Below are 12732 nucleotides of genomic sequence, written 5' to 3' on the forward strand. Positions count from 1 at the left end.
CGGTCTGAAAGGAAATCAAGACAATGAACCATCAGAGGAGCTCATGTGAGCCAATATCAGATGTATGATGAGGAGTGAATGAGTCCTGCCCCTTCTGGAGGGTCCCAGGTTGTTGGGGAGCAGTAACAGTGCAAATCTCCTGGGGGATTCTGCCCTGCAACATGAGAGTTGTGCACACAGCCAGGCTCTGGCTCATCAGGTTGCTGTGGCTCTCCTCTGTGAGGAATTTGTCACTATGCAGCTGTACTTCTCTTCATTAAAGTGGCCATGTTAAATAGCTGTGAGGTTGCTAAATGCCTGCTTTGCTAACTGATCTTCTCCCCAGCTGGCAGCTTTTTAGAGCAGGAGACACGAGGTTGCTAAACCCATTCATTTCTCACATGCACCCACGTTTCTAATGTCTGTGGGGTTCTGCCTTTAGAAGTCCTCTGCCAGCCATTGGAATGAAGAGCACTTGGTGAAGACACTGTAATTATCCTGGGATTTAGGGGTGTGTGGAAATGATTCATGGAGACGTTTCCCAGCCAGCAGGCTCATGGAGCCAGGTGAGCTCTTCCCTGGAATGTGAAGCATGCAGCGTGGCAACTGGGAGGAACAGGTTTGGCAGGACGTTTTTAAGCTGTTTGCAGCAGCCAGTCCTCCTCAGAGCCACGTCCTCCGATGCTCTGCTCTGCCACAGAGGCCCTGCTGAGCTGGGGAGGATGGACACGCTGCGCAGGAGCCTGTCCCGGTGGAAGAGGTACCACATCAAGGTGCACCTGGCTGATGAGGACCTGATGATGCCCCTGACGGTGCGGCCCAGGGACACCGTGATGGACTTGCGGGCTCTCCTGGTCCGGGAGGGCATCACCTCCTGGAAGAAGACGTTTTATTACAACTCCAGGCAGCTCGAGGAGCATGAGACCCTCAAGGAAGCCAATATCCAGAATGGTTCTGTCCTGCTCCTTGTCAGCAATAAAAGGTAGGCAAGGAGCTCGTCTGCCCTGGGGGTGGTGCAGAGGAAGGGGAATGCTCGGCGCCGTGTCTCAGCCCCTTGGGACAGTTTATTGTCAGGGTTTGTAGAAAGCAGACCAGGAACTCAGATCCTGCCATTTCCAGCAGGATTGAGGCCCCAGGCTCTTCAAATCCAGACATGTGCTGTGAAATAAGCAGCTCATGGGAGGTTGCTGCTGCCTGTCCTGTCTCTGGTCAGGTCTCGTTTTCCTGGATATGCAGCCAAGCACAGAGAGAGAAACATGACAAGAAAAAAGCAGGGGAGGTTGTGAGATGTGGGAGAGTGTTCTGGGAACCTCTTTCTTGTCCTGTTGTGCCTGTGTCTCCCTGCTTCTCTGTAGGAAATGCTTTCTGCAGGTTTTTGGGGGTGGCACGGTCCTTGCGACAGGAGAGGTGCTGCCAGCTTACAGCAGAGCACGAGCAGTGTGGACAGGGATGGCAAGGGCTGCAGCTGCCCAAAATGTGTCTGAATCACAGCAGAAAGTACAGTGAGCCTGGAGACTCCCAGGAGAGCCAGGGCATGGCAGATCAATCACACCAAGCACTGTGTTCTAGTGGGGATGAAAGCTGAGATAATGGACCTTGGACTCACGGGCCCACAGGACAGTTTTGATTCAGTGTGGTGAATTTATGCCCACCTGCACTGTCTTTCCTAATGCTGGGTTGTTGCTGCCAGCATGATTAATTCTGTGGAGCATTTTGGGGATACTGGGCTGAAGAGGTATGTTGTGGGCATGTGGTGTCTAATTCATCTTTCTAAATCCTGAGCCCTCTGAGTTATGTGTCTATGCTGATCAGAGTTTCCTCTGCAGAAAACTCTGCACTAAAGACTTGAGGTCCTGATTATATCCCACACACTGCAATGGTCCTATTTTCCAGTCTAGAGGCAGCTTGAAATCTCACACAAAGAAGATTTAATAAAGCATTTCCTTTCAGAGCTCAGCCAGACACAGGAGATTTCACATCACTCAGCTAACTGCAAGCCCCAAGTCACCCACGGCCCTTTTCTCCAACATCTCATTTCAGTTCTCTGATTAACTTGGCTCAGCTCCTCCTTTTCACCTGGTTTTTAATGGCAGAAGCACTTCTATTTGTTGTTGTTTCCAGTATTTATTTTCCTACTTTTTACAGTCTGAACTTTTGAAAGTAAAAAAGGATTTGGAGGGTCTGAGTTGATGGAGTGCACATAGTCATGCTTGTTTGGTAGATGCCTGGTTTCCATAAAAAGGAAACCTTTCCATAAGGTGCTGTGCACCTTCCCACATGCTGCAGCAATGCAAAACTCACCAGGAGATCCTGCCCTGGTGTGCCAAGTCCAGAGGGCCCAGCTGCAGTCACTGGCCATTTTTGAAAATCTAGAGCCTGTTGCTCCAAGTTCCAGCTCAATTTTTGTGAGTACATTAAAAACAAAGTGGTATTTCTAATATTTTTCTCCATGGATTTCCTGCTAACTTACCTGGTTCCTAAACTGGCACCCTTGGCAAATCTCCTATTGCTTTTTCCAGGCCTGGCTGCAATGTGGGGAGTGCCCAGTGTCTACCTGAAGTTATATCCCCTTGATTTTTTTTTTTGACATAAAGGATTATTGGGTTGTGCCAACCTCGCCCACTCCCAAAGGCATTTTTGTAAATGCCCAGATACTGGGGACAAGTTTCTCTAAAGGTTCATGGGGTGGCTGAGCTATGGGAGGATAGTTCCCTGAGATTTTTCATGGGGTGGCTGAGCTATGGGAGGATAATTCCCTGAGATTTTTCTGAGATGTGTGGCTGAGGACAGGCTGTGACTCAGCACCTTGCCAGGTGCTCAGCACAGAGAGGTTTAGAGGATTTTAGATGCCTGTCTCTCGCTGCCACTGGGACTTAGGAAATATGGAGTGGGAGAAGGCTGCATTGTAACTGAGATTACAGTACCAGTTTGAGTCTCAAGATCACTCAGGCAGATCTTTAGGTATTATAAATCCATGTTGCACCAATAGTGGCTTTGGAAATACAGTGGTCTGTATCAGCTGGGCAATAACCAGTGAATAACCATGGGGACTATTACAAGAGTAGCTCTGTTCTGTTGGGATTGTCTAGGAGCAGAGAGGATAGTGAAAACATGGTGCTGCATTTGGCCAGCACTCCTGAGGATTTAAGAGTTGTTTGTAGTGTTTCACCAACTCAGTGAAGTATGGATCCCTGCCCAGCTACTTCTTCAGTTCTCCCTGAAAATCTTGATGTCTCCTCCTTGCTCTTGTGCACCGAGGTACCAGCCCAACAGAGCACTATTCATTCCAGAAGTGGAGCTGCTGTGATTGCCAAGGTCTGCAGCTCAGTGTCGTGCCTATAAATATTAATGGTCACTCTGCATGCTGTGTGTTCCTGCAGTGGGCTCACGGGACAGTTTGCTTTGAACCAGAGAAAACATGAAAATGACCCTGTTTTTCATCCTCCCCTCCCTGCCTAATGCCTTTGTAGATAATTGGCATTTAGCAAAGGCCAAGTCAGCAATTCCACTTCTTGCTCCTACTTTCTGGGGTTTGTAACTTAGTCATAAAAATTCACTTAAGGCGGCAGCTTGGCAGGAAAGGGATCAGCATACCAGCTAATGCTGAAAATTTATTTAGACCTTAATGTTTAAAAGTTGGAGCAAGCCGTTTTGGAGATCAGTCAACATGACCTCTCGCCCTGGGAAAACACATGGGCTGGCCAGAGCTGCAAATACCACATCCACCTAGGATGCAATTCCCCTTTGTGCAGAGCCTGTTAATCACATTACTGCTGTGCTGACTGAAATTGCAATCCTGTTGCAGTGGAGCCTGAGAAAAGAACTCACTCAAAACCAGTTTCTGCCCTACAGAGTGACACATTACAATAACATGGTTTGCCAGTGGGTGAAACAAGCAAAGCAACAGTTGAAATGGGAATGAACAAGCAGAGAAATGCCCCAGCTCAGTGGCCATGGGCCAGCATGTGGTGTTGAAGCCATCAGTGCCCAACAGGAGACCAGCAGTGTGTCTTGGCATGAGCAGAACCACCCAGCATGGTACAAAAGCATCCCTGGGCATGCAATGGGCTGTCCCTAACGCCCAAGGCGTGCTCAGTGCTGGCACTGTGGGCCACACCACGGCAGAACCCGTTTGGCTGGCTCTGGAGTCAGGGCCAGGAGCTGCTCAGCTGGTCTGGTGGTGACGTGGGAGTTCTGAGGCTGGCATGACTCTTCCTCAATTTTGTCAGGTGCAGCAAGCTCCTTGGAACTCCTTGGAGCTCCTTGGAACTCCTTGGAACTCCTTTCTGGCTCCTTGCTGGCTCCTTGCTGGTGTTGGAGCACCACTGAACAGGGCACCTCTGGAGGTGGATGCAATAGTCTGGTCAGAGAGAGAGTCAAAGCCAGATAAGTTTTCCCATGAATCAACCTGGGAGACTTCAGGGAGCTGGAGAGAAAGAATTCTAGAAAATCTGGTGCTTTGTAATAAGCTGTTTTGCCCATAAGGCTGTTTACAAATGGTGTCTTGTTAATTGTCACGTGTCTTGTCGCCAGTCATGTGAAATGTATTGATTAAGTGACCAGTCAGGTCCACCTGTATGGGATCAGGGTACAAAAGAAGCAGTTTCAGTAAAGTTGAGGCTTTTGGCCTCTCAGCCTTCTGGCCCAGAGTGTGTGATTAGTGGCACAGCCTGACCTGGGCTGGGTAGTGGGCACAGGGAATCAGCTGCTCCTTGCTGATTGTTTCTTGGCTGTGTTTGGGTGTTCAGTGGGAGGTGGAGGAATACTCCCTTGAACTGGTGAATCCTCTGTGTAACCCATGAGCTGTTTCAAGCAGAGGATGTCAGTGGCTGATCCAGAGCAATCCCCAGACATGCCCACTGTGCCTCTCACTGCCTGTTCCTGGGGATGTGCAGTTCCAGCTGGGTCTGTGTGTGGTGTAAGCACAAGCACATTGACAGAGCCTTTGCTCTTGGTTCCAGGCTCTTCTCCTGCAGTCACGCAGGCAAGGTCTGTGCTGATAAATTAAGCAGTGCCTGGACTTCTCTCTGTTACAATGCAATTTTTGGCTCAGTCCAGGTGCATTTCAGTAGCCAGCATGGGCCAGGGACTGCTCCTTATGGGATGCCTGGATGTGTCCACTCAGATTTGGAGAGTGAGAATTTAATAGGAAATCCTTGGCCATTCTGTGCCAGCTGTGCTCTAAATGCAGGAGAACGTCCCAGGCACATTTGATTTACTGGCACAGACTCAGCCATGCAGGACATGGGTCCCCTCAGCCTTTTGGAAGCTGGGGTTCATTGAGGCCAGGCAGCTTTTCTCATCATCCATGGCCTGCCTGGAGAATGGAGTTCAGGAAGTTGTTGGTGAACAGGTTAAATAAAGTAGACGCCAGCACTGAGTGCAGCAGAAGTCTATTATCTGGAATCTATTGGTGTTGATTTTCTGGCCTGGAGCCACCTGAAAGCATCTATCTCAGGGCATTAGCTCAGTTACCATAACAACTCATCCAGGAAAAACTCCTGACAGCTCCAAGAGCACACCAAGGTCCCACGTTGTGTATTGCAGCCACTCTCAGGTCAAAATAAGCATGTCCAGGTTCCTCCTTCTCCTGCAATCCAGCCTCAGTGTCCCCTGTGAGTGCCAGTCCTTACAGAGGCTTTGACATGCTTGGGAAGCTGTTTTATCCTTCAGAGGCTGCTCAGTGTGGTTTTCCAAAGGTCCATTCACTCCAGGATGGATATTTTACCTCCTGCCAGAATAACAAACCCATCCATCCTCAGGGAGCCCATTGCATTCCCTTCTTGGCATTGTTTAGACTATCTGATTTTTTGGAACTGTAAATGAAAACTGTGACTGAGCCACTTGCACGGGGTCCAGTTTAGCTGATGCTGAACTCCTGCCTATGTTTGGCTCTGTGGTGACATAAGGACATAATGACAGCACTCAGCAGTGGCTCACTGCACACCTACATCACTGTCCTGTCACTGGAATTGCCTGGGACACAGTCACCAAGCACAGCAAGTGACGTTGGACCTCTAGAAACAGCAAAAAAAGTAATGGGATCTACACAATTTGACCCTGAAGTAAGTTTTTTACTCCGAGTTTCAGAGTGCTTTTGTGATGCCTGCTCTTTGCACTGACCCTCCCGCTCCCGTGGCTGCTCAGCAATTACTCCTCAGCATGGAGGGGGAGACTTTTCACCCCCATCCAGCTCTTCCAGCCTTGCCCTGTTAAGCTGAGGCCTGGCAGCAGGCTCTGAGGCACCTCACGGTGGGATAACGATCCTCTAAATAGCGCTGGGAGTCTCTCTACTCAGGGAGAACTAATTAAGTTCTTCAGTACATGCTTAGACATATGCTGACCTGGTGTGGCCTTAACAGGCCTGCTTCCACCTACCAGATAAATAATACTGGCTTAAAAATATCCTCCCAGAGATGTGTTACTGAGGCAACAGCCAGGTGGGGGGCTGGCTGCATCTCTAGTATTTATGTGTGTTATTCACGGGCCAAGCTCTCTCCTGGTGTTCCTCAGTTAAGTGATTTTTAAGTTCTGACAGCATTAGTGCAGTTACCTCTGCTGACACCTCACAGCACCCAGGTCAGACAGTCACACCTGTGTTTAGCTCATTTACTCGTTGTTCAGCCCAAGAAGCTCATTTGACAAAAACACAGGGTTGCAGTGATAGAGAACGTGGTGCACAGGGTTTGGATTCCTCCCTGTGCGGTTGCATGGGGTTGCAGCAGATGAAGCTGAGCTAACACATCCCCAGGGGGTTCTAGGCAAAGAGTTAATGAATGGGAAGCACATCCTGACGTGGGTTTCTTTCTGGTGTGATATGGCCCAGCTCACTGGACTGCTCTGTGGTTGTGCTGATTTATTTCAGGTGAGGGTTTTGCCCAGTTAGGATAAATCCCCCCTCCTCTGTCATGGTGTTTTATGGGACTGATATGCTACAGGGTGGGCTCACAGCAAACCCTTGGCTGTCAAAACCCCCTGAAATTTCAAGTGAAAAAGAAAGTGCTGAAATATGAATCCTGCTCTGTGTTTTACAGAAAACCCAACCAGAGATTGATCTCAGCCTCACTAGACTGATCCTTTGCTAGAACACAGCCAAAAACTCCCACCCCACAGACTTTGAAATTCTCTAAGATCTGATGAAATATTTGCAGCACCGGCTCAGTTTCTGGTCATAAAATGAAAACATAATTGCAAACAGCAATTCACAGGAGTCAAAAGACTCAGCCCTGCTCTTAGTTGCAGTCCAAGGTGAGATAATGAGCTCTCCAAGCAAATCCCAGCCCCAACAAACTTGGAAGAGCTTTAGGTTCTGTTCTGGAGACCCCAGGGGATAGCACTGGGTGATTTCTAAGGGTTTTCAGAAGAATAACAGAAAATAATTCTACTTTGCTAAGTTTAGGCCTTCTGTGGAGGGTCTGGACCCCTGTCAGAAGATGTTGATAGACCCACAGCCCCTGAAAGCTGCCTTCAGTGCTAATGCCTGAGGGTGAATGTGTTGAGAGCAGTTCAAGCTCTGTCTTGCTGCAAACATTCTCAAAGTGCTCCTAAAGCTACAGACCACCCTTGTTCTAAGATGAAAAATGGATTTCCAGGGGCAGGCACTAAAGAGGGAGAGCCTTGCTTGTGAGAAAAAGGCTTCCAGACAGTTGTGGATTATCTGAAGGAGGGTGAAGGCATCTTCTGTGGAAGGATAAACAGGTTGGAAACCCTGCAAGTGGCTTATTCTGAGTTATTTAGTGTGATTGAAGAGCAAAACCAGCCAGAGGATGAGCTTTACATCCTCCACACGTCAGGGTCAGTGCCTGCTTGGTGAAATGCCATTTTTGATTGCATCTCCAAGTATTTGCCTCTTTCTTTACTCAGATAATGCCAAAGAGCAGAGCCCAAGCCATGAGGGAGTGTGACAAGGGCTGAAGGAAGCAGATGGAAGAGAGCTGGCCCGTGGAAAGGCAGCCTGGCCACCAGTGTTGGTAAGTCCCTCCTGCAAGCCAGCTCAAGGACCGTTCAGAAAGCAGCTCCAAGTGTTTCCAGCATGGTGCCCATGAATAATTAACCCAAACAAAACAACAAACAGTGTTTCCTCATCAGCGTGCCATGTGGACCCAGCTGCCAACGGAGGAGGAGTGTGGTGAGACTGACTCAGCTCCTGAGAGCAGTGAATCGGTGAAATGCCCGGGAAAAAGGAATTTCTGGGCAATGGAGCTGAGGTGGGCTTTGCTTGGGGCCCCAGATGGGACATGGGACATCTGAGCCTCCTCCTGACTCCTCCTCAGGATTCTGCAGTAAGTTGCTGCTCTTGGCTTTTGTTTTCCTATATGTGGAATAATGATTTTTCCCTTTCAGCCTGTCCATCCAGGTGTAAATAACTCAGGTTATGGGCTGTCTGGGCTCCAGAACACTCTCTGTACAGTGGAGCCCCATTTCCAGGTTACAGGCTTTGCACAGCAAAAAGTGGTGAGTGCACTAGAGACAGTCCTGGAGCCTGGCAGCCTCTCCAAAGGCTGATTTCTGGTACAGCCACCACTCACCTGAGCTCAGGGACCCACAGGTACCCCAAAACTGCCTCATTTTAGAGCCAGGTTTATGCAGCAATGAGCCTCCTTGTGTTCTTCTGTGTGCAGCTGGTCCCCTGCTTTCCCCTGCTGCAGTAACTCCTGAACCAGCTGACCTGATTCAACCCAACCTGATGGAAAAGGAGAGGTCTCACAGACCCAGGATTCCTGCAATTTTCATGAGCAAACAGCAGCTGGATAGAAGAGAGACATTTAAGTTAATATTCTGTTGAAGGAGAGGTAATTCCACCTCTGGCTCCCTGCCTGTTTTGGGATGCAGCAGCCAGGTGATCAGCTGGCATTTAGATATGATGGTCAATCAGTTCCTGCCCAGCTTCAAACCAGCCCCTGCAAAGCAAAAAACTGCTGGAACAGCCAAGATTTTGCTGGGAGGGTCTGGAGGGCATCAGGGGCCCTGAGGATGTTGCAGTAAGATGGGAGCACCAAGAAAGGAAGAAATAAAAAGCAGTTATAATACAAATCAGAGGAAGAACGGGTTTCCCCAGTTCCTTACTCACAGAACGAGTTGATTTTTAGGTTCAAACTTATTTTCAGGAAAAGAAAATGGATGTTTCACTAGTCTCTACAGTGCTTTCCCCAGAAAATTCCAGTGACTGGCAACTGTTAGCAAACTTGCCAGATCTGAATTTTCTGGGGTTTTTTGGCCATGAGAAAACACTTGATGCTTTTTTTTTTTTTTTTTCCAACACAAGCATTTGAGAAAATTCTATGGAAAACAGAATTTTTAATTTTTTTTTTTTTCCCAAAGAACAAAAACAATCCCCCTAAGAACTTGCGCAGAAAGAGATTCTGAGACAAAAACATGAACACAGTCCCAGCTGAACATTTTTTTTTAAGCAAATGGGATGGACAAAGGGTGGGATGGGACCAAGTGTGGGAAGCAGGAATGTGAGTTTTCCAAGGTCAACCAGCAAGGCAGGTACTGTTGGGTCAGCAGTTCTGCCACTGGACCATGCAGTGCCTCTGCATGTCTGTCTATCCTGAAATAATGAATTTCCTGGAGCAGAGCCAGTACTTTCCTGAGTGCTTGGGAAGTGCCCTGTGTGCAGCCATAAACAATAATTAAAATTAAAATAATAATATTAAAGTGGATGTGTGCCACTGGAGATGGGACAACCTGAACAACAGAGTTCTAAATCTGTGCCCCTCATCCAGTAAAAGGTTCAGTTTGCTTCACAAAGCCTGGGAGACAGGATTTGCTTGATAATCACAGTCTTTTACTCTGCAAAAGGCAAACTGACCTGAGCTGAATTAGGTCCAATATCTCCTCTAACACCTCCTGCCTGCAGCTGGCAGCTCTGGTCAGCTCTGGAACCTTTCTGCAGCTCAGGGGGATATCTGGGAAGACTAAATTAACTGTGCTGGTGTGGGGAGCTGCCTGGGATAATGTTTTTTTCAGAGATAGGCTTTGACTGACGCCTCAAATCTGCCTGACAATCTTTTATTCTAAGTGCTGTTGCTGCCTTTCTTCAGAGCAGGAAGAGCTGGTTTGGTTGCTGTCCTTCAAATGATGCATCTCATCACGTGGCAAAGAGTAGGCAAAAACCACCTAGAAAGAGCCACAGGACCAGCATAAAAAGAGGTAAAACCAACTGGATCTATTTGAGGTATTTCTGCTTTTTTCCTCTGTGCCACAACCCAGTGCAAGACCCTTGGGAACAGGGGCTGTGCTCTGAGTAGGTGGAAGCCACTTTTTAAAGTGGAATTTAGACTTTGGGGGTTTAGTTGAGTCTGGCCAAGAAGGTTGGATCACCAAATGGGCAGAGGGATGCTTCCGATCCTCTTCTGGACACACCTAGATGAAAAATAAGTTTTATTTGAGGTGTCCTGTCTCTCCTTGCTTTCCTAGGTCCTTCCAAACCAGCCAGGCTCTTTGGAGTTGTGCCTTTCTGCAGAAAGGGCAAGCTGACCTGAGCTGGATTAGCTCCAGGCTCTACTCCAACACCTCCTGCCTGTGGCTGGCAGCTCTGGAAGGCTCTGGAAGGCTCTGTGCAGCTCAGGGGGATATCTGTAATGACCAAATCAACTCTGCTGGTGTGGGGAGCTGCCTGGGTACCAGGAAAGATGCTGCCAGTGAGAACTGCTGTGAAATGGATGTTTCCCTTGTCTGTGGACACAGGTGTGGACGAGCCCAAGGAGCAGCACTGAAGGTGTGTTAGGAAGGTGTGTGCTGCAGGATGGAGAAGTTTGCACCCTCAGAGTGCTGCTGTGTGCCTGGGACTGCTGAGCTCTGGGATCCTGCTGCTGATGGAGCATCACAGACATGGGAATACCCAAATATTGGACTGCTGTCCACCTCCTCCTCCTTGGAGCTTCAGCCAGAGCAGCTCCTCCTCCTGCTGAGCAGAATACAAGCCCAGGCAGGTCATCCCCAGCAGCAGCTGAGCTCCAGGCAGGCATCTCAGGTTGGGACATGTCTCAGTGGCTCCTCTGTGCTCCTCCTGCACCTGAGACAGGCGTGCATCAAATGGTTCAGCTTACAGGCCCATCAGCCTGGCAGCTTTCCTGGCTAAATTTGCTTTTTAAAGTTCCATCAGCGTTGCATCCAGAGGGAATGGGGGAACAGATGCAGCTTGTGCAGTCTGGCTTTAATTCACCCACCTCATTGAATTTCCTGCCCTGCCTGCTGATCAATGAGTCTGCACTGGCAGCTCTGGGAGTACCACGGGTTTTTCTACATCCAGGAGAATTCAGCACAGTGGCTGAGCTGCCAGGGTCTCGGGCAGGCTGTCCCTGTCCTTTGAGCCCCTTCATTTTGGATTTCCCTCCCCCAGAACCCTCGCAGGCCCTCTCCAGCAAGGGCAGCTGCTGCTCATTCCCTTGCAGGGCACAGGGGCAGCTCTGGGCCATTGTCCCCCATTGTCCCCCCAGCCTGGTGGCATTTTCCCCTGGAATGTGAGTGCCATACAACACTGGAAATGTTCTCTGTGAAGGTGCTCACAGGGGTCCAAGGATGAGGGAAGAGATGAGGATCTGACTCCATGTTTAGAAGGCTTGATTTATTATTTTATGATATATATTACATTAAAACTATACTAAAAAAAAAATAGAAGAATGGATTTCATCAGAAGGCTGGTTAAGGATAGAAAAAGAAAGAATGATAACAAATGGCCAGCTGACTGTGATTGGCCATTAATTAGAAACAACCACATGAGACCAATCACAGATGCACCTGTTGCATTCCACAGCAGCAGATAATCAATGTTTGCATTTTGTTCCTGAGGCCTATCAGCTTCTCAGGAGGAAAAAAATTATCAACTGTTACAAACTCTAAAATAACAATTCAATGTTATAATTATTAATTAATATATATTTTAACATATATTAATTATGTACATAACCTAATTAATTCCTAAGTATTATCAATTTCTTTTTGATAATTATTATTATTATCAATTTCTTTCTTGTCACTACATACATTATTTTTACTCTAATGTTTCCTCATAACAAAAAATATTAATAGTAACAACTCATGTAATAAACATGGACCCCAAGAGATCTCTGAGCTACACCAGGAGTAGCAACAACAACTTTGCTTCTGCAAGCCCAGCTCAGGTCAGAGGAGTGCAGGTCAATGTGACAGAGGAGGTGCCTAAAACATGAGGGTGAATTTTGCATTTCTGGTTTGAGGGGAGCTGTTTCTTATATATCTTTCATATAGAAAAATCTACATTCTGCAAGCAAGCAGCTGTGAGAGCTGGGCAGGCAAGCCCAGGTTCTTCAAGGGGCTTAAAGAAATATTCTGTGGAGGATATTTCACTTTCCTGGCAGGTGGAAGTCTTCTAACAATGGTGCACACAAACACAGCTTTCCCAGGCATCATTCTGTGAAAAGTCTCAGAAGATCAGAGAAAAGAATGAGAAACAATTCTTATCTTCACTTGCTGCACCTAGTACTGTAAACATGTAAAATGTGTTATAAATATTTGTTTACCAATAAGGAGTTTCTTTATTAACCAATAGTTATAGTGTTTTAAGTAAAAAAAAAAAAAAAAAAACAAAAAAACAATTAAGTCAACCTGTAGTGAACTAGTCTCTGAATTTCTTAATAAAAATATATTAATAAACTTTCTGTAATATATAAAGTGTATACCAATGTATATATTGTATATATATGTATATAAAGTGTATACCTGGCTGGACAATTAGGATCCAGTTGTAATGCAAATCACACCGAGGAA

The 12732-nt window shown here is 47.4% G+C and overlaps 1 protein-coding gene across 1 annotated transcript; it reads left to right on the forward strand.

The window, feature by feature from the left end:
• Positions 1 to 701: 701 nt before the first annotated feature.
• TINCR (TINCR ubiquitin domain containing) lies at positions 702 to 7179 on the forward strand. The gene is made up of 2 exons (XM_059489829.1): positions 702 to 961; positions 7014 to 7179. The coding sequence occupies exons 1-2, from the start codon at positions 702 to 704 to the stop codon at positions 7051 to 7053; spliced, it is 300 nt and encodes a 99-aa protein (XP_059345812.1). The 3' UTR covers positions 7054 to 7179.
• The last annotated feature ends 5553 nt before the right edge of the window (positions 7180 to 12732 follow it).

The sequence above is a fragment of the Ammospiza nelsoni genome, chromosome 27, assembly GCF_027579445.1.
Source record: "Ammospiza nelsoni isolate bAmmNel1 chromosome 27, bAmmNel1.pri, whole genome shotgun sequence".
Taxonomy (NCBI): domain Eukaryota; kingdom Metazoa; phylum Chordata; class Aves; order Passeriformes; family Passerellidae; genus Ammospiza; species Ammospiza nelsoni.

What these genes read in the sequence shown, in the direction of transcription:
- TINCR (XM_059489829.1), top strand. Translation starts at nt 702, where the DNA reads ATGGACACGCTGCGCAGGAGCCTGTCCCGGTGGAAGAGGTACCACATC. An exon ending in CTCCTTGTCAGCAATAAAAG is followed by an intron (nt 962 to 7,013) that starts GTAGGCAAGGAG and finishes TGTGTTTTACAG; the next exon opens with AAAACCCAACCAGAGATTGA.